The sequence below is a fragment of a genome, unplaced genomic scaffold, assembly GCF_019419815.1.
Source record: "Pyrus x bretschneideri cultivar Hongxiangsu unplaced genomic scaffold, Pyrus_bretschneideri_v1 Contig81, whole genome shotgun sequence".
NCBI lineage: Eukaryota > Viridiplantae > Streptophyta > Magnoliopsida > Rosales > Rosaceae > Pyrus > Pyrus x bretschneideri.
This window is the reverse complement of record NW_025999822.1, coordinates 1,244,789-1,270,358: the sequence shown is the minus strand read 5'-3', so window position 1 is coordinate 1,270,358 and position 25,570 is coordinate 1,244,789. Positions and strand designations below refer to the sequence as shown.

The 25,570-nt window shown below is 39.2% G+C and overlaps 2 protein-coding genes across 4 annotated transcripts; one reads left to right on the top strand and one right to left on the bottom strand.

Moving 5' to 3' along the window:
* Positions 1–2,880: 2,880 nt before the first annotated feature.
* Positions 2,881–13,345, bottom strand: LOC103956563 (SCY1-like protein 2 A). 3 transcript variants are annotated; one of them, XM_009368578.3, is made up of 14 exons: positions 12,560–13,345; positions 11,361–11,465; positions 10,330–10,440; positions 9,719–9,901; positions 9,205–9,331; positions 8,545–8,606; positions 8,326–8,412; positions 7,951–8,037; positions 6,947–7,060; positions 6,615–6,743; positions 6,063–6,125; positions 4,609–4,770; positions 4,350–4,468; positions 2,881–4,197 (listed from the first exon to the last, which is right to left on the bottom strand). In XM_009368578.3, exons 1-14 carry the CDS (start codon positions 13,052–13,054, stop codon positions 3,267–3,269), a joined length of 2,775 nt encoding a protein of 924 aa, XP_009366853.2. In that variant the 5' UTR covers positions 13,055–13,345; the 3' UTR covers positions 2,881–3,266. The 3 variants fall into 3 exon arrangements, with proteins under 3 accessions (XP_009366853.2, XP_009366854.2, XP_048431838.1); XM_009368579.3 differs by having other exon boundaries at positions 12,556–12,693; XM_048575881.1 differs by lacking the exons at positions 11,361–11,465; positions 12,560–13,345 and adding an exon at positions 11,153–11,200.
* Positions 13,346–15,277: 1,932 nt separating this feature from the next.
* LOC103956564 (LRR receptor-like serine/threonine-protein kinase GSO1) lies at positions 15,278–17,180 on the top strand. Its single transcript, XM_009368580.3, has one exon. The coding sequence runs from the start codon at positions 15,414–15,416 to the stop codon at positions 16,827–16,829; it is 1,416 nt and encodes a 471-aa protein (XP_009366855.1). The 5' UTR covers positions 15,278–15,413; the 3' UTR covers positions 16,830–17,180.
* The last annotated feature ends 8,390 nt before the right edge of the window (positions 17,181–25,570 follow it).

Here is a 25,570-nt window from a genome sequence, read left to right as displayed (position 1 = left end):
ACGTAGTTGGGGGTAAATTCTGAGTTCAAATCTTACCGACAAAAATAATATACCACATCACCATTCAAAGCAAGTAAAATAGAACGCGGCAGCACACACAAAACTAGAATGTACAATTGCCGATTGGCAGGCAGCTCTACTTTCATGTCTTTACCATCTTACAAACTCCCACCTCCGGTAAAGCACCTCAGTCTTTACTACCATGCCCACAATAAAACCACTCTCAATCTCTCACCTAAGACAATCCGTCCCAAATTATTATATTATTTTCTCCCCTAGTGCGTAAAGTGACGATATTGTCCTCATTGGCTTAGTGATGTGGATGCACCTTAGTAGTTTTAAATTATTTTCTTGCCATCGTAATTAAATCATACTCGACGTCACGAGCGTGTCAACGTGAGTTAGGCCCGAATCAGATTCGTAATGAAAACGATTAATTGAATATATAAACGAGTAAATCACGAACCAATTATATTGGCTCCCATTACCTCTAAACCAATCAAATTTTGGGCTTTTATCTTTCTTTGGGCCAATTGAAACTCTATCTCTCTCACGGCAACCCAATCAGAAAATATTATTTTCTGATTCTGGCCAATCACACACACACACACACACACACACACACACACACACACACACACTCACACTCACATACACATAGACTCTCTCTCATTCTCGACTCTTCTCATTTCTTCTTCCTTCTGCACCCAAGACACCTCACACGCACAAACCACACCAAAACAGTATGGATCGAACCTACGAAAACTACCATCACACTCCTCACAAACTCACAAACCTAGCCATACCCTTAGGTTTCAGTTTTTGTGAGTTTTGACCGTCGACTCACGAGCTCCGACGAGGAGCCAAGTTGTTCCGACGCGATCCTGAACGTGGTTTCAAGGTTTTAAGGCTTGGAAAGGTATCCACGCAACTTCCCTAACACTTTGGAGTAGTTTTGGAGTGAAGCGGACGTCGATATAGGCGAGTTTGGAAAGTTGCAAAATTGGCCAGATTTTCCAATGAATTTTCTGACCATTTTTCGTAGGATTTTGAACTCCTAATAGGTACGAATGTGTTCTACTCTTCAAGACCTTCAAATCCATATAAATTCATGGATTTGATTGAGAAATGAAGTAGATATTAAGCTTTGAAAATTTTCCAGAAATCGACGAACCAAATGACGGAGACCGACATGATCCACTGGAGAAAAAGAAGAATATTAAGTCAAAGTTGACGGAATATTCTAACGACGTCAAGTAACACCATTAGAATAATGGAATATTCTGCTATTTTAACGGAATATTCCCAACGCCGTTAGGGTTTCCGTCCCATGTGTTAGGCACGTGCCTATGCATGGCCGACGCATGTGGACCGTGACTTGGCCAATGAGTGAGGGTGCGTTTGACATCCAAAATTTTTCTAAAAATATGGGGGTGTTCGTGTTGTCGAGTAGATCACGTTGGTATATTCAAACACCCCATTTGAGCAACATATGAGGAATTAATCCTAGGCTTTGTTTATGTGCTAATTAATTAACGAAAAAATAGTTGTATCGCATATAGGTGAGACGTACCTCAAGGACGGGCGTGGACAAGCAAAGCTAGGGGTCTACTATCCTGCTACTTATTAGTGAGTGGGCATTTGTTTTGTATATATATTTATATACAGTTTTCAGAAACATTTTTATATGGAACTATGCTTTGCTTGCCATGTCGTAAATAAGTTACATCTTAAATATTGCATTGATACACTTGTGAATTGTATTGTGTGATGCTGCGGAGACTCAGGTAAGCTTTAGATGAGTATTATATGATTGAATGGGTTGTATTGCATTGGTATGCACACACTTATTTAGAGCTCATCATGGTTGTACCTCGGTATTAGTGCTCCTACCTGGGGCTAAGGCCAGCTTTCATGTGATTGTTCACCTCCCGCATCGCACAGCTCACCTTGGATTCAAGTTTGGTGCCAGCCTATCGTACAGACCACATAGGTGGTTTCAACTCGTAGGTGACCTGCGAATTATCGCACAGCTTTCACGTGATCGTAGCACTTAAGCGTACATATTTATATCCAGCCTGTCGTACAGGTCACACTAGGTGACTCCGACTCAGTGTGCTAGCCTAGATTGATGAGCTAAAGGTCCAATCGTACAGGTCACGTTAGGTGACTCTGACTGGTATATTATTTTATATTGGTTTCACACCTAACTTGCATTTATTATTGCTGAGATATTATGACATGGCATACTTCACTTTTCGCCGCTGTTGTGCATTGGTTTTCATACCTACCTAGTAGTATTTTTTTGAAACTATACGAGTTTTACGGAGAGGTGTTATTATGTTCATAAAGATAAATACGTTTTCAAACGCTTTGTTTTTGCCCACTCACCTTCTGTTTTGCGCCCCTCCAAGTTCTAGGTAGCTGTTCATCCTTGGTGGCTTACAAAGACTACACGGCGGTTCTAACATTCTACTAAATAAAAGTAGGGATCTTCTCCCTGTTTGTATAATTAGTACTTAGTTAGTTCGACTGCACTTTCGTTTTACCTATGCTCTGATATGCATGTATCTTATACTTGATCTCTTTCACACTCTTACATATTATCTCTAGTTAAATAAGTTTAGCTTTGGTTTTTTCTATTTATTCGCATTTTCTTATTATTATCACTTATGTTGCGCCCTTGACTACGTCACCCTCACGTGACGGCCAGCACGTCTCGACTTCGGTTAGGGTGTGTCATCACTCGTATAACAATTTCATACAGCATAACGAAAAAAAAAAAAAAAAAAAAAAAAAAGTAGAAAAGTGAATACGCACTTGGCGATGAGTCAGAGACTACAAAACCAAATCGAAGTAGCAAAAATTGTTCGGTACATATTCCTTCCAATAGCATTCGGCCACCCTGAGTCTCTTTTATTGATTTCAAACCCAGTCTTTGAGGCTGGGCCTGCAACGAAGATTACACTTATCCAGAAGAATTGAACCCAAGAAGCTTTCAAATTACAATGCAAAATTTGGTGCCAAATCACAACAAAATACAAACTAAGCACAAAAAAGACCGATACATAACAAACCTTGATATCCCCGAGAGCTGCTGCTGTCAGTCACCCATGCTCGAAATATGACAGTAGGATCCCAAAATCATTTACAAAATCAGTTTCTCCACACAGCAAGGCAGGCCTACTCTACATGGGCCATTCCCAAATCTTTTGTTGTACCGTTTTTACATCCAACGTTATGAAGGTTAAAACCATGTATTAAGCTTATAGCAGATCCAAAAGGGGTGGCTGTTCAGTTGCCGATTTCGCATGGCTGGAGCGTGACACCGAACTAGCACCCTTCCCTCTGCCTCTTCCTCGACCTACAGCAGTTGATGGGGGAGGAGCAAGTCTAGGTGCTGTCTGCGCATTATTTCCAGAAGCAAATATGGACCCAAGATCAGCTGATCTTTTATCTGTGTAAGCATTTGAAGCTGATATCGGTTGATTCTGTTTCATAAATCCAATAGAACTAGGGGGGTTGAAACCTGAGCTACCCAAACCACCAGTAATCGAAGTTGCATTGCCTTGACCATGTCCTATTTGCTCAACAGACCCTCCGGTAACAAAGGCCCAACTATCATTGCTATTGCTGTAGAGGTTCATACCGTTTGATCCACCGGACAGTTTGTTTCTGGGAGGCTCTATCGTACCATTGTTGGAAGGGCCCATTCCACTTACTTGGCCACTAGGCCGTGGGGGCCAGTTAGCAAAAGGATCAACGTCATCAAAACTGGAACTGGATGATGCTCCTGCATTTAATTGCTTCTCAGTATCAGCAACTGAGGTAACTCCAGAAGACGCCCTAGGAGGCCACTCTATATCAACTGGGGGACATGATGTGGGTGTTTGCTGACTAGATACTGCAGTTCGCGACAAGGAATTTGGCTGTGAAGAAGTTACTTGAATTGGTTCATTACCCGGAGTGGGATAAGTGGAGGTAATGGAATTTGTAGAAATTTGGAGGGAATTGGAGGGCTGCTTTTTTATAGGACCCCAATCTTCATCCCATGCTGGACTGCTGTTTGCAGCGGTGGCGACATTTCCACTTATTTTGCTTGGGACTTGGGAGTGGAGTCCATTGGCAGATGGAGATGGTTTTACCTCTGGAATTCCAGAATCCGTCACAGTAACTCCCCGTTTTTCCTCTATCTTCCTGCCACAAAACCAATAGGTCCAATACAGAAAAGGAGACTTAATATCAGTAAAACTAAATGCAAGAAAGAATTATATAATACTGAAACTGATAAGAATGCATGTAAGCATGCAGACATTACTTGGGTGAAACTCAAAACATTCAATTATCACCTCAGAATAGCCTTGACAAAGAGCATATATTTGGCAAACTGCTGAACATTTAATTGCTGGGCAGTAAGAAGAGGTATGAGCAGCGGGAGGACATGCTCTGCAACAAATTCTACCCCATGCTGAAAATCATGAAGCAAAGACAATGATTATATCTTGTAGCTTTGTAATATATTTATAATATATAACGATATTAGGGTAAAATGCTACAGAAGACAGATAAAGCAACCACAGAACCAGATTCATTATTGGAAACGGTTACCTGCTTAAGAATTGAGTTTGACACCCAAAGAGTACACATAAGGGTAGGAGCAGAGCAGTCAACTGCTGTACAACGCTGAATTGTTTGCAGAATATCCAAAATAGCATGCTTATCGAGTGTAGGAATCAAATCTCCTAGACAATGCAAAGCATTGACTCTCACCTGCCAAAACAAGCACATTTGAAATTCATGTTCAATTGTTACATTAAGATTAAACCATAACAAAACAATATAAAATTCACCCAAGTCAAGTTCAAGAGCCACCTCGAACTGGCAGTCTCATGGAATTAAAAGCTACAGTTGAACCCACAGTACCAAGAAAAAAAAAGGGTAACAACCAGTTCATTCATCTTCAACTGTCATACAATTGGCCGTCAATTCAGAAAAACTAAAGAAAACTGTATTTTGGGACTTTAACTTCTTATGAGTTCATTGCCACCAGCATTACATTGTCCTAAGAAAATACACAAAGAAACCGACTCAGGCAGAAGATTCACGAGGTGAATCATAGGATGAATCCCACTGTATTAATTTTCACTCTGTTAAATAATGAATGGCAGTTTAAAAAGTTAATTTCCTCAGAAGTAGAAACAAGGGCAAACCCATTACAATCAAATGGTTTAATAATCAGTGGAATTAGAAAACAGTATATACTGTGCAAATTCAACCAAAGAAACAACATGCTTCAATAGCAATTTGGGAGATAATAATCACTCGATCAAGTCATTTTCCGCATTCAGGATCAGTAATGCAAAGTGGACGTATGAGGAAGCAACATACAGCTAGCACAGGATGCACAAAACTCGGACAGGTTTCTGGTACATTAGGTGATAAAAATGTGTGATTTAAAGTTCCATCTACTATGATTAGGTCAATAACTCTTGGTAAAATAGAGTGCTAAGTACTATCAACTAGTTTTCACAACAGAAATAAAATATAATAGAAGTGACAGGCCAAAGACAATTGAAAGTCAATCTATTAGGACTGGCAGGGACACTTCGTTGGTATTAAGTTATTTAACATATTACAATGTTGACCACTAGATACACCTATAACCAAAGGAAATATCAGTTAAATTCAAGATAAGAAACCAAGAGGCTGACCAAAAAAAGGTGGTGCCAGAAATATTATTATAGGGGATCATACCCTTAAATAATTAGTTTGATTCCAAATTCATAATACGAATGAATGAACCAAATCATGCTCAATATAAGTTATAACATCAAAATCTGTTGCCTTTTAAGTTACAACAAATTATTTCTTTCTTTCTTTCTTTCTTTCTTTCTTTTAATCATTTTTATGTATAACCCACAGAAAGAAAATCAAAATTCAGTATTTTAAATTTTCACTAATGGCAAGAACAGACTGATATCATTTAAGGTGAATGCATAATGAGAATGTTCTTAAATTAAACTTAAGAAACAAAGAAAGCCAATAAAAGAATAAATACATACCGCGGCAACAGTTGTCTTAAGAGCTAAGCCGTGAACACGAGGCAGAATAGCTTGTTTCACTAGCTGCAAATAATGAAAATATAAGACAACAAATACTAGTAGCTCTCCCATAAAATGTTGATTCACAAGAAAGATAATAAAACTAAAATATAGCTAAGTTGTTTATCTTCATCCATGTGCTAAACAATTTTTGTATTACAGAAAAAGAAAAAAAAAAAAAAAAAGGCCAATGGTATAATCCACAACTGTAACACATCTTCAAAAGTGTCCATCACTGAGAGAGAGAGAGAGAGAGAGAGAGAGAGTGAGAGAGTGTGTGTATGTGAACATTTAGAAGAAAGACACTAAAACTAAAATATAGCTTTTGTTTATCTTCATCCATGTGCTAAACACATTTTTGTATTACGGGAAGAAAAAGAAAAAAAAAAAAAAAAAAAAAAAAAGCCAATAGATAACCCACAACCGTAACACATCTTCAAAAGTAGTATTTCAAATGTTTTCATTGCTGTGTGTGTGTGCGTGTGCTTCCAAAGAATGTAAATGCATACTCACCTGAACATCAATCTTTTTAGCAAGGAAAGGAGACTTCCTCAAAACCTCCTCCTGTATGCGAGCATCGCCATCACCATATGCTCGAACAATCATGGGCAGGACATGTGATATCAAGTGATCTTGCATAGTCTAAAAATAAATACATAACAGGTTAAGTGTTTAACTCAATAATGGGGAAAGTATCTACTAGCAACATAGTAATCCACTGGGAGTAAGCACCCCTTCCAGGCACTGAACAGACACAGCACACAAAGTGTGCAGGGATTGAACCGAATAATGCAATAATATCTTAAAATACCAAATAAGAGAATCAGAAAAGTTTTTTCACTTACCTTGCTGATAATAAGTTCTGCATGCTTCAAAAGCAACAATAATGTGTCACCCACAGCAGTGCTCAGGACAGGAACAAGGGCTGGCAATGTTGATAACTCAAAGTCATTCGTATCCTACATTATGTTTTAAGACATAAACTTAGTCAATCTAGTTATAAAACGTAAAGCATTCACTGTCACTTGATGATGTCCATAAACTCTACCATATGTGTGTGCGCGCGCGCGTGTCTAAGAGAGAGAGAGAGAGTACAAGTTTTAAGACATTATTATAGAAAGTTTAGGCTTAGAGCTTGATGTCTCAACAATCGTGCATGTTTTCAAAAATTAAGTATCATGGCAGTTTTTAAGAGATCATCACATAATTGTTTTCTTGCATCTTTCAAAATTTCACATATACTTTTGAGTGATTCTCCATGAACTCCTTATTTTCTCAGTTAAACCCTCCACGGCTAGCTGACAACAATTTTCTTTTAACAAGAAAACAATATTTTCTTGAAAAAAATGATATGCATCCTATGGACAAGGATACACTTACAGCAACAAAAATAAAAATTCCCAAACTGCCTAAACTACCCCAAAAATTAAAAAACTCACGCATCCATCATTGCTACCATCTTTTTTATTGGAACTATAATACAATTTAATCAAGGTTATAAAAGGCGTTAGGCACTAGTCGGGTGGCGGATAGGGGCCTAGCGTCTAGGCGCCTAAGCAGTTTTTTTAATTTTAAGACATAGAGATTATAAAGTATTAGAACATACTGAAAACATCGGGAACAACCTAGGCAGGTCTAGGCACCCTTCTTAATTTTCAAACGCATAGGGATTAATTGGGACGGTGGCCAGCCGTCTAGTGCCTAGGCGGGGATTTTTAGAACAGTGAATCTGATACATCATAACAAGCCTTGCATGATTAGTTTACAAAAAATCACAATCCTTTACAAAGCTTTTTTTGTAGGTACAACAATGGCTCATTTCCAATCACAAGGCCAAAGCAATTAGTACCTGAGACTCTGCAATCGTGAGAACCATGGGCAGAATCATTGGTTGCATAACCAAATTCCTAAGTTCTGCACAAAGCGGCGGCAGTACCTAGAAAGACATAATAGAGACCATGTTCAATAGATAATATATCCTTAGCAGTTGGCTGAACAAAACTATGAAATGCAATATAGTGAAACACAAATTACCAATAGGCATAACCAGATACCTGAGGGGTTCTTTTTTTCTCAAACCAAAAACAAAAATCATGATGTGGGTTTCATTTCAATAATCAGGTGGTCCTTTCATTATTCTTTGTTTCCAAAATTCAAACATATACTCAAAACATAAATACTGTAAAAATAAATGACACATCACTTGATCAGACAAGAAAGAAACCTTATATCGCAATACACGAGAATCGAAATCTTTCCACATATCAGATAATGCTTTCAGGAATTCAGACTTCTGCATGTTATCTCTTTCCTGCAAATTAAAAAAAAAATGATTTATGACCAATTCTTTTTTGTCAAGCCGTTTTTCTTCTTTTAAGACATTAATCTAGGGTAACATTATCCCAGAAGTATGCACTGATTACGCTGAAATGCAAATGCATACAAGCATGTGGTCGAGAAAGCGAAGAGCACGCAACCTAGTGTCATCCCGAAAAAATGGAGAACCTGCATGTAAATATTATAAACAAACGCGAGTATGAGACAAAGAGCAGTCAAATATTATAAACAAACGCGAGTATGAGACAAAGAGCAGTCAAAGTACACTTAAACATGTAACATAACAATAATAACGAGGCCAAATGTGTATGCACTTTATACTGCTGAGATTAAACCAAAAATATCTGCATGACAAAACGAATTCTAGCAATAATACTACATTACTTTTGGCTTCCACGGAGAATTGAGAGTGATTTTCATGTATCAGAACAGGAACATCCCTAACTCATGCGTTCTATTTTTAACAATGATGGTGGGCTTAGAGATTTGATTATTATTTACTTTTAATCAAAAGAACCAGGAAATTCAGTTACTAGGTTTAATTATTTCTAAGTATTTATTAATCTTGAAATTGCCTATACTATATTATTAATAGGTTCCTAGTAACCATACTTGATTTTAACATGATTTACCTCTCCTTAACCTTCTCTGTCTCTTTACACATATCATCCTTGTTCTCTTTGTCTCCTATTCTACATCGGAAGCAGAGAAATGTTTTCCTACATTCAGTGGCAAAGCTCCAATACAGTTAGGTTTAATGATTTACCTGTAAAATCCATTGCTGTTGGCCTGAAAGCCTCATTCGTAGAAAGCATCCTTTGCAAGTCAGGAACTAACTCTGGAGGAACAGGGGAAAAGGCTTCATTGGATAAGTAGCTTAAGGTATTCATATACTGCAAAAGAAAAACTTCAGTATTAACAATATCACCAATATTAGCATTAACAATATCACCAATACACAACCATAGATCAACCATGAGGAGCACTCAATGAAAATGGAGAAAAGTATTAAAGACTAGTACACATATCCTACTTCATTCCATGACCTATTTTAGTGTGCATGTGGGGGAAGTAGCAGCGAAAAGTTGGAGATGATCCTTGTTAAAGGAGATGTAGAAAAAGGAATAAATATAGCAATAATTCGATTCTTCGTCGCTGTAGTAAATAGGCGAGAAAAAGCATATCATACAAGCTCTTTTTGTGTTTTCTGTACATGAACAAGCTATCAATTAAACACTTGCATCTGTATGAAATAAGTGAAGAATTTAAAGGAAAACTACCATCTTGACATTGTTGTGGCAGTCGAGCAAAGGCTTGTGAGCAATCAAGTGGTAGGCAAGACAACCAAAACTGAAAATATCAGAAGAACATCCAGCTGAGGATGCTTTACTCCTAGCAAGTTCAGGAGCAGTGTAATTCAGTGATGGCTGAAGGGGCAGCACAGAGTCCTCAACATCATATTCCTGTGCAACCCATATCAAATCAATTAATGACTGGTACACATTGCTCATGGGGAACTCTCATTGAATCTAGACAAGATTTAAATAAATAAACCTAAAAAATTACGGTCAACATTTTAACCAGGAAGCATCATACTGCTCATAAAAAAACTGCCAGACTCTTGGCTGTTTGAAAAGAAATCCGGTGTGCAAGTATAGATCATTCAAAGTTGTTGCAAATGCAACTGCATAGATGGAAAACAATTGGATAAAGCAAGGAAGAAAATGAAGACATTCATAAATTCATGAATGTTAAGAGATCAAGATCAAAAAAACAAATGTGTGCTAATAATGTTCCGCAGGACAGAAAGCACACATTTTCATAATTGTAAAAATATGCAGGTGAAGTAAAACTTTTTGTGTAATAAGCTTATAACAGAAGCTTGACTCACAGCATAATGGAATGCCTGAACATTAGCCATATTTCCTGAGGCTTGATCTGTTGAGATTGCAAAACCAAATCCACCAAGCTTCCAAGCTCCACTTGCTGTAATAAAGACATTCTGCAGCAATATGGTTTCACATTCAATTGACATATTCAATATGCATTCAACCTCTAATTTGGAGGACAAGTATGATAATTAATTGGCAAGAAACACATTTATTAGACTCAGTGAGGGACTGACACATAAAGATCAGGCAATAAAATGAAATGAAGTTTTTCCTTAGTAATTATTGTTGTACTTTTATGTGCAAAGGGAAGCAAATTCTAATAAAGTATCATACGTCAACTTTGTAGGCGAAAGCGAAGAAACAAACAATCTAAAAATAAGAATACAAGAGATTGAACATGGTTCGGCATAAAGCCTATGTCCACGGGCAAAGCATGGCGAGCAATTTCACTATACAACCAGAGATTACAAAAGAGTGTTTAAACTCTCACAACCCAAAACCCACAAATTACAAACCCTAAACCAGTAGAGAACACAAAACTAACGGAGAAGATTCTCCTAAATTGTTCTCTAACTCACAAACTCACAAATTGACTCTCACCAAATTGTCACACGAATGAGCCACACAAAATAAACTAGCCCTATTGTCCTATTTATAGAGCATAGGGCTTAGGTTTACATAGAATCCTAATAGGGAGTAAATCCAAACCCTAATCAAATAGGTAATTATACTCATTAACAAAAACTCTCCACCAAATAAGGAATCCAACCAAGAATTCAAATCCAACCAAATAGTACACCAAACGAAATAGGTAATACAAACCTAATTTCTGCATCATCCTAATGTTGAGACGCAAAACCCAACAATTATACCTTCACGCTACAGAGGACAACAAGGAAAATTATTCTGCTAGACATTCTAGCCTCAAGATAAACAAGAGATAAAATATCTACAAAGAGTTTAAATTTTGACAAATTTCACTTCTACATATTTGAAATATTGTGAAAACAGACAAAGAAGAAGTTGTAACCTCAGGTGATATGGCCCGATGAATGAGACGCGCATTGTTATGAAGAAAGTCTAAGGATTCTGCTATCTGGAGCAAACCATGCTTCACCTCCAATATACCCATTTCCTGCAAAGCAAAAATCCTTTTGAGCAAGCTATGATATCACAGGATGATTCAGAATATAGCACATGACAGATAGGAGATTGACTAAAGAAAATGCACTTTCTGTAGAATAATATTTTCCAGAACATTCTGCCCTTGGAGAGAGAAAATATCCAGCCCATTAAAAATTTACAAACTAGATCAATTTAATGTAGATAAAAAAATTACTTCACCAATATTTGTTTTACTCATTTCAATATAACCATCCCAATAGTATTGAGGTTGCTCATAGGGTTTTGAATTTCCTCAGTAAAAAATAAGTATGACATGCATATTGAACATTCATGTGCAGAAAACTTGTTTATCAAGTTAGATAGTTCATATTTGAGAGTAATGAGTTCTACAGAAGACAAAAAAATAATGCTGAAGAAGAAATAGAAGCTTAAGAGTCAAATAGCTTGGTCTATCCAATACAAGCAAACCGCCAAAAGCACTGACCTCCATCTTGAAACTTTTATTATTTTAGAAGAAGGATAGAATTTTATTAAAACAATAGAAGGAATTACAACAACTGGATAAGAAATCCACCAACTAGCAAAAATAGCAAAGACCTCTCAAGTATGACTACTTTACAAGTAACTAAAGCTGAACCAAATTCATTTAACCGCTAAAACAGCCATCACTGTATAAGAAAGAGAATAATCCCTGAACTCAGTCGAAACTGATGCCTAGAGGGCTGCTAAAGGAAACAAATGACAGATGTATTCCATGATTTCTGATAAGTGGGCATATATCTAGACGCAAGAAGGAGCACATAATATTCGGAATACGAACAACTTGCTTGTTCTACAGAGCATCCGCTTATTAACACTAATAAAATGTATCATTCTCAAAATCACACAACTAAATTCGAATTCAAGTCGGTTACTTTATTAGTGATCCACATAAAAGAAACTGAATCCGACCAAGCATTTGACTGATTTAAACTACATTCCAATATTCACAAGGTCCATACGAATCCAATCCAAACATGCATTCACTAAATTACCGAAATTACACTATCGAAACTTGAAACCAGCATAAAAGGAAACAATTGAAGCCCACCAGAGCCTACCTACCATTCCTTTAAGCTCCTTGGGCACCTTAGCCACATTCTTCACATTCCCAAGTGCATTTGCCACAGACGCAAACAACGGCTCCGTCACCATTGCCATGGCATTCTTGTTCTCATCCAGAGCCTGCACCACGTGCACCACCCCGGGGTGCCTCAGCCTCACCAGCCTCGCCGCATCAGCTCGAATGATCTCCAAAAACCCATCTTCCGCCGCCTTGGCCAATCCGGCGCGCATGCGCGCCTCCGACAGAGCCTTCTTATCCAAAACCCAGACGCAGACGTTGGGGTACTGGTGCGCGCGCGTAGACTCACGAGCCGCCTTGGCAGAATAGAGCTTCCAGACCAGGCCCGGTCCGGCGGACCCGATCTGGTCGAAGAGCTCGTAGTCCTGAAGAGGCTTGGGTCCGGCGACCTCCTGGACCGTGGTCTGTACGGTCTTTTCGATGACCGCAGCTGTCTTGGCGAGGGCTTGGGTTAGGGTTTTCATATTGAGAGACATCTGGGAAGAATGGAGGAATTGCAATGTGTACGATGGAAAATAAATCAATATAAAAGTAGTGTTGGTATAGGTGTATGTAATCTGCAGGAATTGGGAAGGAATTCTAGGGTTTTGGGTTGACGACGACGGAGGAGAAGGTGGAGGGAATTTGGAAGTTTTCCTCAGATCATCTGCTTTCCAGTTTCCACCTCCCTCTCTCTCTTCGTGGTTCCTTTCTTTTTTTTCCTTTAATTTTTTTAATTTTAAAAAATGATTTTTCAAATGTTTCGGGACAAGTTCTCTCTCCGGGCACGGGTCGTTTGTTGCTGTTTTCAGTTGGCCTCCGTTGGGTTTAATTAATTAAATTTTAATTTGTTTCTGATTATTTAGGTGAGATGATTGAGTCACACGTGGGTGGGTTGGGCCTTATATGGCAAGTTAAGTGTAAATTTGGATCAATGATATATGAGCCCTTGGACACTTTTTAAGTAGGGGTACACAAAATTTTAAGTAGGCCCATATACACGATGTTTCGCAGATTTTTTTTATCTTTCCACTACTTAGTTAATTTTTTTTGTTTTTTCTATTGTTTCAATTCATTCAATCGGACTAGGTAGGTAACCAGTGGTTTACCATCCATTATTCTCCTTTTTAAGAAGAAAAAAAAAATCATTCAATCAGACGGTCAAAAAAAAAAATGTATGTGTGAAGCAGCACCCATAAACAAATATTCTTTTTTCTCTTTTTAAAAGGGGAAACAACTGGTAGCAAGTCATGATTATCCACCTCTTCCAAGGGTAAGAGAAGGCTCACAAAAGCATTTTAGCCTCCCTAGCCATAAGTCTGGCTTTCACAACAGTAACAGGTTTCGAACCCAAAGCCTCCAGTTTTTATTTTGAAGGAAGCCTCGCAATCCGTTCTTACCACTGGGTTACCAGCTCATGGTTCCGTAAACAAATGTAGGTTTGATTACATTGTTCACCCTTCAGGTTTGGCATTATTTTCAAAATGAGGCATGAAGTTCTAATTTTCTCACATTACACCCTTGAGGTTTTGAAATTGTTTCATTTACATCTTTTATCTTTTTGAATATCTAACCCTCTCTTGAATTGATGAATTGTTTTTGTGAATATAGTGTAAATGTGGCTTCAATGTTAGCTCAAGGAAATGATATTGCCCATCGTTTGGCTAAATAATGTGTTGTCTATTGTTCATCATCGTGTACATGGTTAGAGGATTGTTGATTTGTTGTAGGAAGATGAAGAGAGTCTAAACCAGAAGCCTCAACTCTCTCTCTCTCTCTCTCTCTCTCTCCATTGTGATGCACTAGCATTAACAATGTGATGAACTAGTGCATCGCACCGACCAAATTCAAAACGTAACTTATAAAATACAAATTTGAAATAAACGTTCAACCACTGAACCACCAGCTGAAGGTTTGAATCCTAACTTTATTGGTATGTAAATTTTTGTCAGCCACAAGTTGGGTATTCTAGAAGAGGTGTTTAGTTAGAAGCAAGTAGCCACATATTATGGATCTAGATCCAACCGACATATAGATGTAAGCCGATAAGCTTGACCATTTTTTCTTCTTTTTTGACAAGCTTGACCATTTGATTAACTCCATCTTAATCGCGTCTCTTAACCTTTTAGAATTGCAGATAATACCATAAGATTATGTTCATGCTTGATGTGAGAGAGCAACTTATATAGAATGAGTTTACAGTCATGTGATTTTTTTGTTCATTAACACATCATTATGTGAAGAAAAATTTACACATAACAATGTATTATTGAAAAAACAAATATCATGCAACAATAAACTGATTACATATCAATCATTTTCCTAATTTGGGAGAAGAAGTTAGACTACTTTAATGGGAAGAGAATTTGAGTAAAAAAAGATTATTTGATTTTAAATTCACTTTTCCATTTTTCAATGTATCTAACTTTTTGGATAGACATCTTGGGACATGAAAGTCCACTAATACAACAAAACGTAACGTGATGTAAGTTGTAGGAATTAGTTTCACTTTCACATACAAAAATTGTTATTAGCATTCCAAAAATTTTATTTGATATTCCAAATTTTCTATCATTAAAAAACAATACACTTGTAATAAGTAATAAGTGTAGAATAAAATTTTTAAAATGATAATAACAGTTTCCACGCATAACATAGGCTCTCTTACTTTGCACTCTGGGGCACGTGTATAAATCACATAACTCAGAAAAGTGCTAAATTTGGTCAAATCCAGCAGAATCAAAGTCAAACTTGTCTCATGTCTTATGTCCTATAAAAATCTCTTTGCCTTTACTTCACTCCCCAAACTTTCCATTTTTGCCATATTCGGCTGTCTCAGAAACAATAATATTGAGCATGAAGAACCTCCCCTTCCTCTTCCTTGCTATCCTCACATTCCGTTGCATGAACCCCGTTTCCGCAGCCTGCCACCTCGACGACGAAGCCGGTCTGCTTGCCTTCAAATCGGCCATCACAGCCGACCCATCTAACAAGCTAAGCTCATGGATAAAGGGTACAGACTGCTGCACATGGGCGGGTACAAACTGCCTCAACAACCGGGTCACCAGCCTCTCCCTCTCGGGTCAACCCGACAAGCCCACTACTTACTTATCCGGTAAAATCTCGCCCTCCCTCTCCAAACTCAAATTCTTGAACGGCATCTATCTCCAAAACCTTAACCTGTCGGGTCCCTTCCCGGATCTCCTATTCGGACTACCCGACCTCAAATACGTCTACATTGAACACAACAAGCTCTCGGGTCGAATACCCAACACCATCGGCAACTTAACCCAACTCGAAGCACTCAGCTTTTACTACAACCGGTTCACCGGTCCAATTCCGAGTTCAATCTCCAAGCTGACCCGGCTCACCCAGCTCAACCTTGGCGGCAACATCTTAACCGGTTCGATCCCGTCCGGCATTCAAAACCTCAAGAACCTCACCCTCTTCAACCTCCAGCAAAACGGGTTGTCGGGTCCCATCCCCGATTTCTTCACATCGTTTCCGGAGCTCCGAGTCCTCAGACTCTCCGGCAACTACTTTACCGGGAAAATCCCAGCTTCAATTTCCGCTTTGGCGACAAAACTGGCCTACCTGGAGCTCGGCCACAACGCCCTGACCGGCCAAATCCCTGATTTTCTCGGCAATTTCAAGGCCCTCGACACCCTCAACCTCTCTAGCAACAAATTATCCGGTGTCCTACCTGAGAAGTTCGCGAATCTGACCAAGATCTTCAACCTCGATCTTTCTCGTAATTACCTCACCGACCCGTTTCCGGAACTGAGCGTGAGAGGCATCGAGTCCCTGGATTTGTCGTACAACAGCTTCCATCTGAAGCAAATTCCAAAATGGGTGACGTCGTCGCCGATCATCTACTCTCTGAAGCTCGCAAAGTGTGGGATCAAGTTGAAATTGGACGACTGGAAGCCGGCGGAGACGTATTTCTACGATTACATCGATTTATCGGAGAACGAGATTTCGGGGAGTCCAGTCGGGCTGCTGAACAGGACCGATTTCTTGGTGGGGTTTTGGGCTTCTGGGAATAAGTTGAAGTTTGATTTGGAGAAGTTGAGGATTGTGAAGACGTTGAAGTATTTGGATTTGTCGAGGAATTTGGTTTTCGGGAAGGTGCCGAGTGGAGTTTCAGGGCTGGAGAGACTGAACGTCAGCCACAATCATCTTTGCGGACCGCTTCCGGCCACCAAGTTTGGTGCTTCGGCGTTTCTGGGGAATGATTGTCTCTGCGGTGCTCCACTAGCTCCCTGCAAGTAAGGATGCAAAACCCTAGCAATAAGTTAATAAGTTTCGGTGGGAAATAATGCCACGTGACTGATGGCTTAGTTTTGGTGAGGACAATAAATAGGAAAATGACTTACGAAATGGATTTACAGTGATGTGGTAATAATAATATGTCATGCGTAAGTTTTTTCTTCACATAATATATTGATATTATTAGACTCGAACGTCATATATAATCAACTTGTTTCGTACAAGTTGCTTCAAGAAAATTATAGAAGGTGTAACTTTGTTATGCTGTATGTTATTGCAGAGTTAAGGATGTTTACTGTTGAAACAAAACTAAAGGGAATGGAAATGAAGGGAAAAATTTACTCTTTGGGAAAATCATCATTTTTTTCCTTTTCATATGATTTCTTTTGGCATCTGAAAGGGCAAATGCTCTATCTTGCCCATTGGATTCACCAGTTCCATTTTCATATCTGTTTCCTAATACAGCATCCTTGGTGAATGATGGTCTTTGTTTTATGGTGCCCCTTGTTCAAGCATGACCCAAAAAGTGGATCAAAAACATAATTGGGTGTCAGGTGTTGTTTTGTTAGAAGTAGGATTCTCTCTTTTTTTTTTTTTTTTTTTTTTTTTCTCTCACCTTCCCTCCTTTTTTTATTTGAATAATCACAAAAAGTGGATCAAAAACATAATTGGGTGTCAGGCGTTGTTTTGTTAGAAGTAGGATTCTCTTCTCCTTTTTTTTTTTTTTCTCTCACCTTTCCTCCTTTTTTATTTGAATAATCACGGTTAAGCCACGTTAACATCTTATATTAATTTTTTATAGAAAGAGAAAAATAAAATAGAGAATATGAGAGAAGGGTATGAAAGATGATGGAAGATGAGGGGAATTAATCCTACTTACAGTTGAATGTTTAAAAGCATGCATCTCTGCATCCAAGATCTTATGGGTATCTTTTCTTTTTTCCTTTGAATGAAAGGTCTTGTGCATATCATGCAGGTACAGTATAGGTTGCTATTTGATTACATTAAACACGCTGTCGTTTATCATAATTTGTGTACATTTGTAACATTACATTAACAAGATTCGCGGTATGGTTGTCAAAGACAAAATTTCCTCAAGTACTAATACTACCAATAGTAATACATAAATTATTATTATCATTTCTCAAATGTTATATCTCCGAAAAACTTTCGATATACATAAAAAAATAAAATAAAATAAAAAATTGGTGCACGACTTCATCGAAAGAAAATGATGATTATCTTCCATTATTGGAAAGGAATATGTGCCTCCGTTTTTACTGTTCTTCACCCTTATTTTTATTAGCTCACACACTAAAATTACTAAATGCCTCTGTGGGACACTGATAGGTGCATTATTTATCATATTTTCATATTAATTGTTTTTAAGTTTTGTTATGGAATTGATTATAAAAGAACCTTATTACTTTCCTTTTGTCAATTTCAGCTATTTTGCGCATTTAGAATGTTTTTTGTGATAATTTGACTTTCGGGAGGAGTTTTGATGCAAGGCTAATTGGAGAAGGAAGCTAAGAGGCTGAAAATTGTTCTATCCGAATTTCATAATTTTCAATGAAGCCATTCATTCCAGTTTCACAAATCAATCCCACAAAAGTTGTTTTCCCGTCAGAACTGCGCATCTGTAGGATAATGATGATTTGAAGGCTTTCCCGATTTTTCCTAGGGGCGTGCAATATATGCTTGAAAGATAAGAGATAAAGCTACGTTTCCTATATTTTTACAGAATTTTCCAGAAGATAAATTGACCCCAAAACTGGTGTGCAAGACAGATGACGTTTTTCCCAAGCCAAGAATGATTCTTTCCTAGTTAGTGTTATTAATTGTGTAAGAGTTTGTTTTGTTTTAGGAGAGTTTCTATCAAACTTTTTAGGGTTTTAGTAGAATAAATACAGTGTTGTGGCGGTATGAGAAGTTGTTACCTAGTTTTGGTTATGTGCATTAAATTAATGTTTTTATAGTTGTTTCGCATATAGGTGAAACCTATCATGAGGATGAGCGCAGTCACTTGAGGCTTGGGGGCTACGACACTTCCACATACCAGTGAGTGGGCTTTTGTGTTTTTCGTATATACCTATATACTTGAGATTTTTCCTAGAAAATCGAATTGAATGTTTATATGTTTTAAATGCCATGCAAAGTGTCTGCCTATTTAATTATGCGTTAGTAGTTGCATGTATTTATGATTGGTGCTGCAGACGCACAGGTAAATGTCAGGTAAGTTTATAGATTATGGTTGTGAATTAGTGGGTATGTGAGATGCATTGAGAACTCATAAACCTGCATCCCGGTGTTAGTGCTCCTGCCCAGAGTTAGGGCACAGTCCTTCACGTGATGTTCACCTCCCCACCATACGCTCATCTTGGATCCAAGTTAGGTGCACAATCCTATCGTACAAACCACATTAGGTGGTTTCGACTTGTAGGTGGCCCGCGATTATTCGCACAGTCTTCACATGATCATAGCACTTGAGCTTATCTATTTACACCCAGTCCTGTCATACAGATCACTTTAGGTGGTTCCAACTCGTGTGCAAGTATAGTTGTTGAGATATGGATTTGAGCTCTAGATTCGGCCGTACATGTCACATTAGGTGACTCCGGCTGACATATCATTTGCATTGATTGATATCACCTAGTTTACTTATATCTTATGCAGAGATATTTGACATGGCATATTTGTGGATTTTGCTATTTGGAGTATGGTTTAGATATATGTATATATTCTATTTTCTGGGAAATTATACAGGTTTTACGAAGAGAGGTTAGAACTTTTGAGAGTGAAATGATTTTGAAAAGCTTTGTTTTTGCCCACTCACACTTTCTGTTTTGCGCCCCTCCAGGTTTAAGGTAGAAGCGCTTTGATGGCTCACAAGGACTTTGACTGTGGTTCTGACAGAACAACACAAATGTAGGATCACCTTTGGGTGTTATATAATTAGTATTCGTCCTACTGGATGACACTTAGGCTACTTATGCTCTGATTGTGTTTATCACACTTAATCTTGCACTTGTTCTTAGCTAGTACTGCTAGTAGTTTGGTTTTTATTTATTAACTTTTATATTATTATTTATGCTTCCGCATTGTGCACATGACTACATCACCCTTACGTGACGGCCAACACGCCTTTATGCCCCTCTGTTTTCCAATGTCTAACCAAAACTTGATGTGTTATTACAACATTTATGGCTTAAATGTAAACTATTATATGTTGATTTTTTAATTCTTTTCCCAATGCCTGCTGTGCCCTTAACCAACAACTGCAACTCCTACTTTTCAATTCTTATCGTCAAAGACTGGAATTCACAACCATCTTTTCAGTTTTTCATTTTAAATTGGAAAATACTGGTTTTCATCTTCTTCCTATGCAACCTTGGTCTCGTAATATTCTTCAATTATAAGCATGTATTATGCATACAATGCTTATCTATCAAATACCTGAAGTATAAGACTCGTACCTGAAAAGATTACAGCCACCCTCATGTGCAAAGCCATCATAACCTGACGCGTAGGATCACCAATTATCTCCACACGAACATATCCCAGTCGCAGAATGGTGGAACCACTTTTGAATCTCGAATTATGATACTCCGCTTCTCAATCAACGATATGCGTTTCGCAGTGCTGTGACAGTCTTCGCAGATTCTAAGGTTCTTGGTAATAATGATCGGCATGCCAGCGTTCGTCACCAAAAGCCCAAATGCAATGGCTAATTTCTCACCGTGCTTGCTAATCATATCCTCTTTCACCGCCTCTCCAACATCATGTAGAACACGTTCTGTTTCAGACATAAATCCAGCTTCTCAAAGATGCCAAAATCTTCTCAAAGATGCCAAAATCTACCTAATCCGACAAACATTGGCACAATCCTTTAAAAATAATTTTATTATTTGGGAAACTAGAAGAAATGGAAGTTCTGTTATATATATATTTTTTTTTCTTCCAAAGGTTGGTCTCAAGTAAAAGATCATTTAATGGACCAAAAGCCATTTAATATTTTCGGGATATTACAAATCAGCTGCAGAGTACATATTGGATAGCATGGATATGGTTTCTAGAATCCGATGGGTCCAGAAGAAATAATGCTTTTCAATAATAATTGTATTTCATCTTAAAACAGGTATATATACAACCCTATACAAATATGGGAAAGAATAAGGGAAGAATAATTACATCCTAAACTAGGACACTTAATATAGTAGGAATCCCATAATTACAGGAATCCTAATACAAGTCAACACTTCCCCTCAAGTTGGTGCATAGATGTTGCACATGCCCAACTTGTCTAGAAATCTGGAGAACTTGTCACTAGAAACCGCCTTCGTGAGAATATCTGCGACTTGGTCGTCCGTTCCTATGGGAGGAACTTCAATTACTTTACTATCCAGCTTCTCTTTAATAAAGAACCGGTCAACCTCTACATGCTTAGTCCTATCATGTTGCACGGGATTATGAGCAATATCACGAGCAGCTTTATTGTCACAAAACAACTTCATCGGCTGATCATGTTTGACCCCCAAATCTTGTAACAGAAACCGAAGCCACAATAGTTCACAAATACCGAGTGCCATGCCTCTAAATTCGAATTCTGCACTTGACCTTGAGACAACATTCTGCTTCTTGCTCCGCCACGTTACTAGATTGCCCCCAACGAAGGTGAAATACCCGGACGTTGAGCGCCTATCATCCGTTGATCTTGCCCAATTAGCATCAGTATAACACTCAATGTTGAAATGCCCATTTTTTCGAAATAAAATTCCTTTACCAGGGCTCCCTTTCAAGTAACTCAATATTCTCATAACTGCACTCATGTGTTGTTCTCCTGGATTGTGCATATATTGACTAATAACACTTAAGGCATGAGCAAGATCCGGCCTAGTGTGGGCCAAGTACATTAATCTTCCTACCAACCTTTGATACCTCCCTTTATCAACCGATACTTGGTTCTGATCGATACCCAACTTCATTCCTTCGGCCAAAGGAGTAGACACCGGCTTGCACGCCGTCATACCGGTTTCTTCCAACAAGTCAAGAACATACTTCCTTTGTGATAGAAATATCCCGGACTTGCATCTCGATACTTCAATCCCAAGGAAACATTTCAAAGAACCAAGATCTTTCATCTCAAATTATGTGGACAAATAATTCTTCAAGGCTGCTTGCTCAACCAGATCGTTACCAGTAACCACCATATCATCCACATATACGATGAGAACTGTAACCTTTTCGTTCTGGCGTTTCAGGAATAACGTGTGATCCCAATTACTTTGCCTATACCCAAATGCCCTCATAGACTTGGTAAACCTACCAAACCAAGCTCTTGGAGATTGCTTTAACCCATACAAAGATTTCTTGAGCTTACATACCTTCCGTTTCCACATGTCCGAATCATTGCACCCTGGTGGAAGGTCCATGTAAATCTCCTCAGTTAGATCTCCATGGAGGAATGCATTTTTTACATCGAACTGTTGCAGAGGCCAACCCAGATTTGCTGCTACGGACAGTAGAACACGAACTGTATTGATCTTTGCCACTGGTGCGAACGTATCAATGTAGTCGATGCCATATTTCTGTGTATACCCCTTTGCCACCAATCGTGCTTTAAAGCGATCTACCGTTCCATCTGCTTTGTATTTCACTGTATAAACCCATTTACATCCTACAAATTTCTTTCCAGCTGGCAAGTCAGTTATTTCCCAGGTAGCATTCTTCTTCAATGACCTCAATTCCTCGTTCATTGCATCTTTCCAGCGAGAATCTGCTAAAGCCTCCTGCACACTGTTAGGAATAGATACAGTAGATAATTGATATACAAATGACTTATTTGATTCTGACAGGTGACAGGTAGACACATAGTTGTTTAATGGGTATCTGACCTTTGAATCTGAATTTAGGTCACTCAAGGAATACTTGTGTTTACACTTAGGATCTGCCTCATAAGTGGGTTTGGGGATACCTCAGTTAACACGCTCTGGAAGGCGACGAAGTTGAGGTGCATCCGGTGTAGGAGACGATTGGTTATGAGAATTAATAGAAGACGAGTTTGTGCCTTGACCTGATATGACACCTGAAGAAGAATCTTGTGAAAAACACTGCTCGGTCCCATTGCCAAACACGGGCTGCTGCTCACTTTCAAGACCAAAACTTGTGGGACCCGTGGGCTCAATCTCAAACCCAGAACCTGTGGAACCCGTGAGTTGGTCCACCTTCTGAATTAATTCCCGTTGTTCAGTGGGCTGCTCACCAAACATGGGCTGATCACCAACCATGGGCTGCTGCCCTTCAATTGCCGTGGGCTCCAACTGTGCAGACTGCGAGGGCTGCTCTTCGCGCAGCTCATTTCTCGTCACAGGAAAATAATCAAAGGTCAGAACATCACCCTCTCGAGTCAGAACTTCACTCTCTCGGTACTCCCCCTGAAGTGAGGACGTGGAGGAACGAAAAAACATCTCATTCTCGTGAAAACTCACATCCTGAGTAATGAACATTTTTTTACTCGAAGGATGATAACAACGATACCCTTTCTGGGTAGTAGCATACCCCAAAAAAACACAACGAAGAGCTCTAGGTTCCAGTTTAGTCTTCCGGTGAGGTGGATGGAGGTGAACAAACGCAACACACCCAATGACCCGTGGGGAAAGATTGGGAGTCGGAGGGCTGCTAGTCTGAGATGTGAGGGCCTGAAATGGCGTATGGAAGGTGAGAGTCCGAGATGGAAGACGATTAATAAGGTAAGCGGCGGACGTAAGTGCCTCACCCCAATACTGGAGGGGCAGATGGGCCGAAATGAGGGAGGCACGAACCATTTCTAACAAGTGTCGATTTTCCTCTCTGCAACTCCATTTTGTTGAGGAGTATACGGGCACGTAGTCTGATGAACAATGCCATGCAACTCTAAGAATGAATGAAGTTCCATATTAACATATTCTCCCCCATTGTCACTGCGAAGAACCTGGATATGCCTGTTGTATTGTACAACAACCATTTTGTGGAACCGTTGAAAGGCCAAACTAACTTCACTCTTCGACTTTAACAGAATAACCCAAGTCATTCGGGTACAATCATCAATAAAAGTAACAAACCAGTGAGCACCACCAAGAGTAGCTACTTTTGACGGTCCCCATACATCAGAATGCACAATCATAAAAGGAACGGTACTTTTATTTAAACTGGGGGGAAAAGAGGTTCGATGGCTCTTAGCCAGTTCACAAACATCACACTTAAACTGAGAAACATCATTCTTGACAAATAAACTAGGAAATAACTTCTGTAGATAACCAAAGGAAGCATGCCCAAGGCACCGGTGCCACATCCAGATGTCTGACACTTTATTAGTAACTCCTCGAGGATCAGCAACGGAAAGAGCTTGAGTCAGCAAGCTAGAACTACTGGTGGTCAACTCCAAGTAGTAAAGTGTCCCTCTTCTAATACCATAACCAATCGTCTTCCGCGTCCGGATGTCCTTAAAAACACAAAAATAGGGCCAAAAAATAACCAAACAATGTAAGGCAAGGGTTATTTGAGCAACGGACAACAAATTATAATTTAGAGAGGGAACCACAAGAACAGTATCCAGTTTCATGGTATCGGAAAGGGAAACAGTGCCCTCCCCAATAACAGGGACGGCATTACCATTAGCAACATTGACCTCGGTGTGTGGGGATGTGTTTAGTGATGGAACCTGTCTAGAATCACAAGTCATATGTTCAGTAGCTCCGGAATCAATTATCCATGTATTATTCATAACAGAAGTAGAAGTACTTAGGGCCTTACCATCACTTCCTGCCGCAGCTATCATGGCAGAGGCCTTGTCCGCTATCTGATCCGAATCATTCTTAGTCTCGGTAATGGAGGCGCGAGATTGGTTGCACCGAGGATCACGGGTCTTATCCCAATTCTCGGGATATCCAATCAGCTCAAAACAACGACTCTTGGAGTGTCCCGTCAGGCCACAGTGTGGGCACTTACCTTGTGGACGATCCCGGCTTGTCTGGCTAGGCCGAGATGATCCAGGCCAGTGTTGTACCCCTTCGCGGGTCGACCCAAGAGATGAGCCACGGGCCCTTGCTGCCATGGCAGCGGGCTCCCCCTTTTCAACCTCTGGCTTCATTGCTTCCTTTCGATCGGCTTCTCGACGAACATATGCATAAGAGGCCTGCAGGCCAAGTGGGGGATCCTTCCGCAGCACTTCTCCACGCACCTGATCAAAAACATCATCGAGACCACCAAGAAACACATAGACCCGTTGTCTCTCAGTGGATTTCTGAAACACTTTGATGTCATTCTCACACTCCATGGATACTTTATTAAAGTGATCCAATTCTTGGAATATCTCAGTGAGCACCCCAAAATAGGTAGCTAAGGACCGGCCATGCTGACGAAGACGGGATGCCTTCTGATTCAACAAATAAATTCTAGCCTCGTCATTCTCATCAAAGTAGGCTGCCTTCAAGGAGTCCCAAATCTCCTTCGATGTAGACAACCGAATGTACCGTTTCATAATTTCAGGCTTCATTGAAGACAAAAGCCAACTTTTAATTTTTTGATCTTCAGAAAACCAATCATCATATTTAGGATCGTCTTCGCTAGGTGCCTTGATAGACCCACGAAGATATCCCATCTTCTTCCTTCCAGCAATATGAATTTGAATGAGAGGAGCCCATAAATCATAGTTCCTTTCATCCAAAACCATACCAATATTAAAGCTTGAATTCTCTGACTGCACC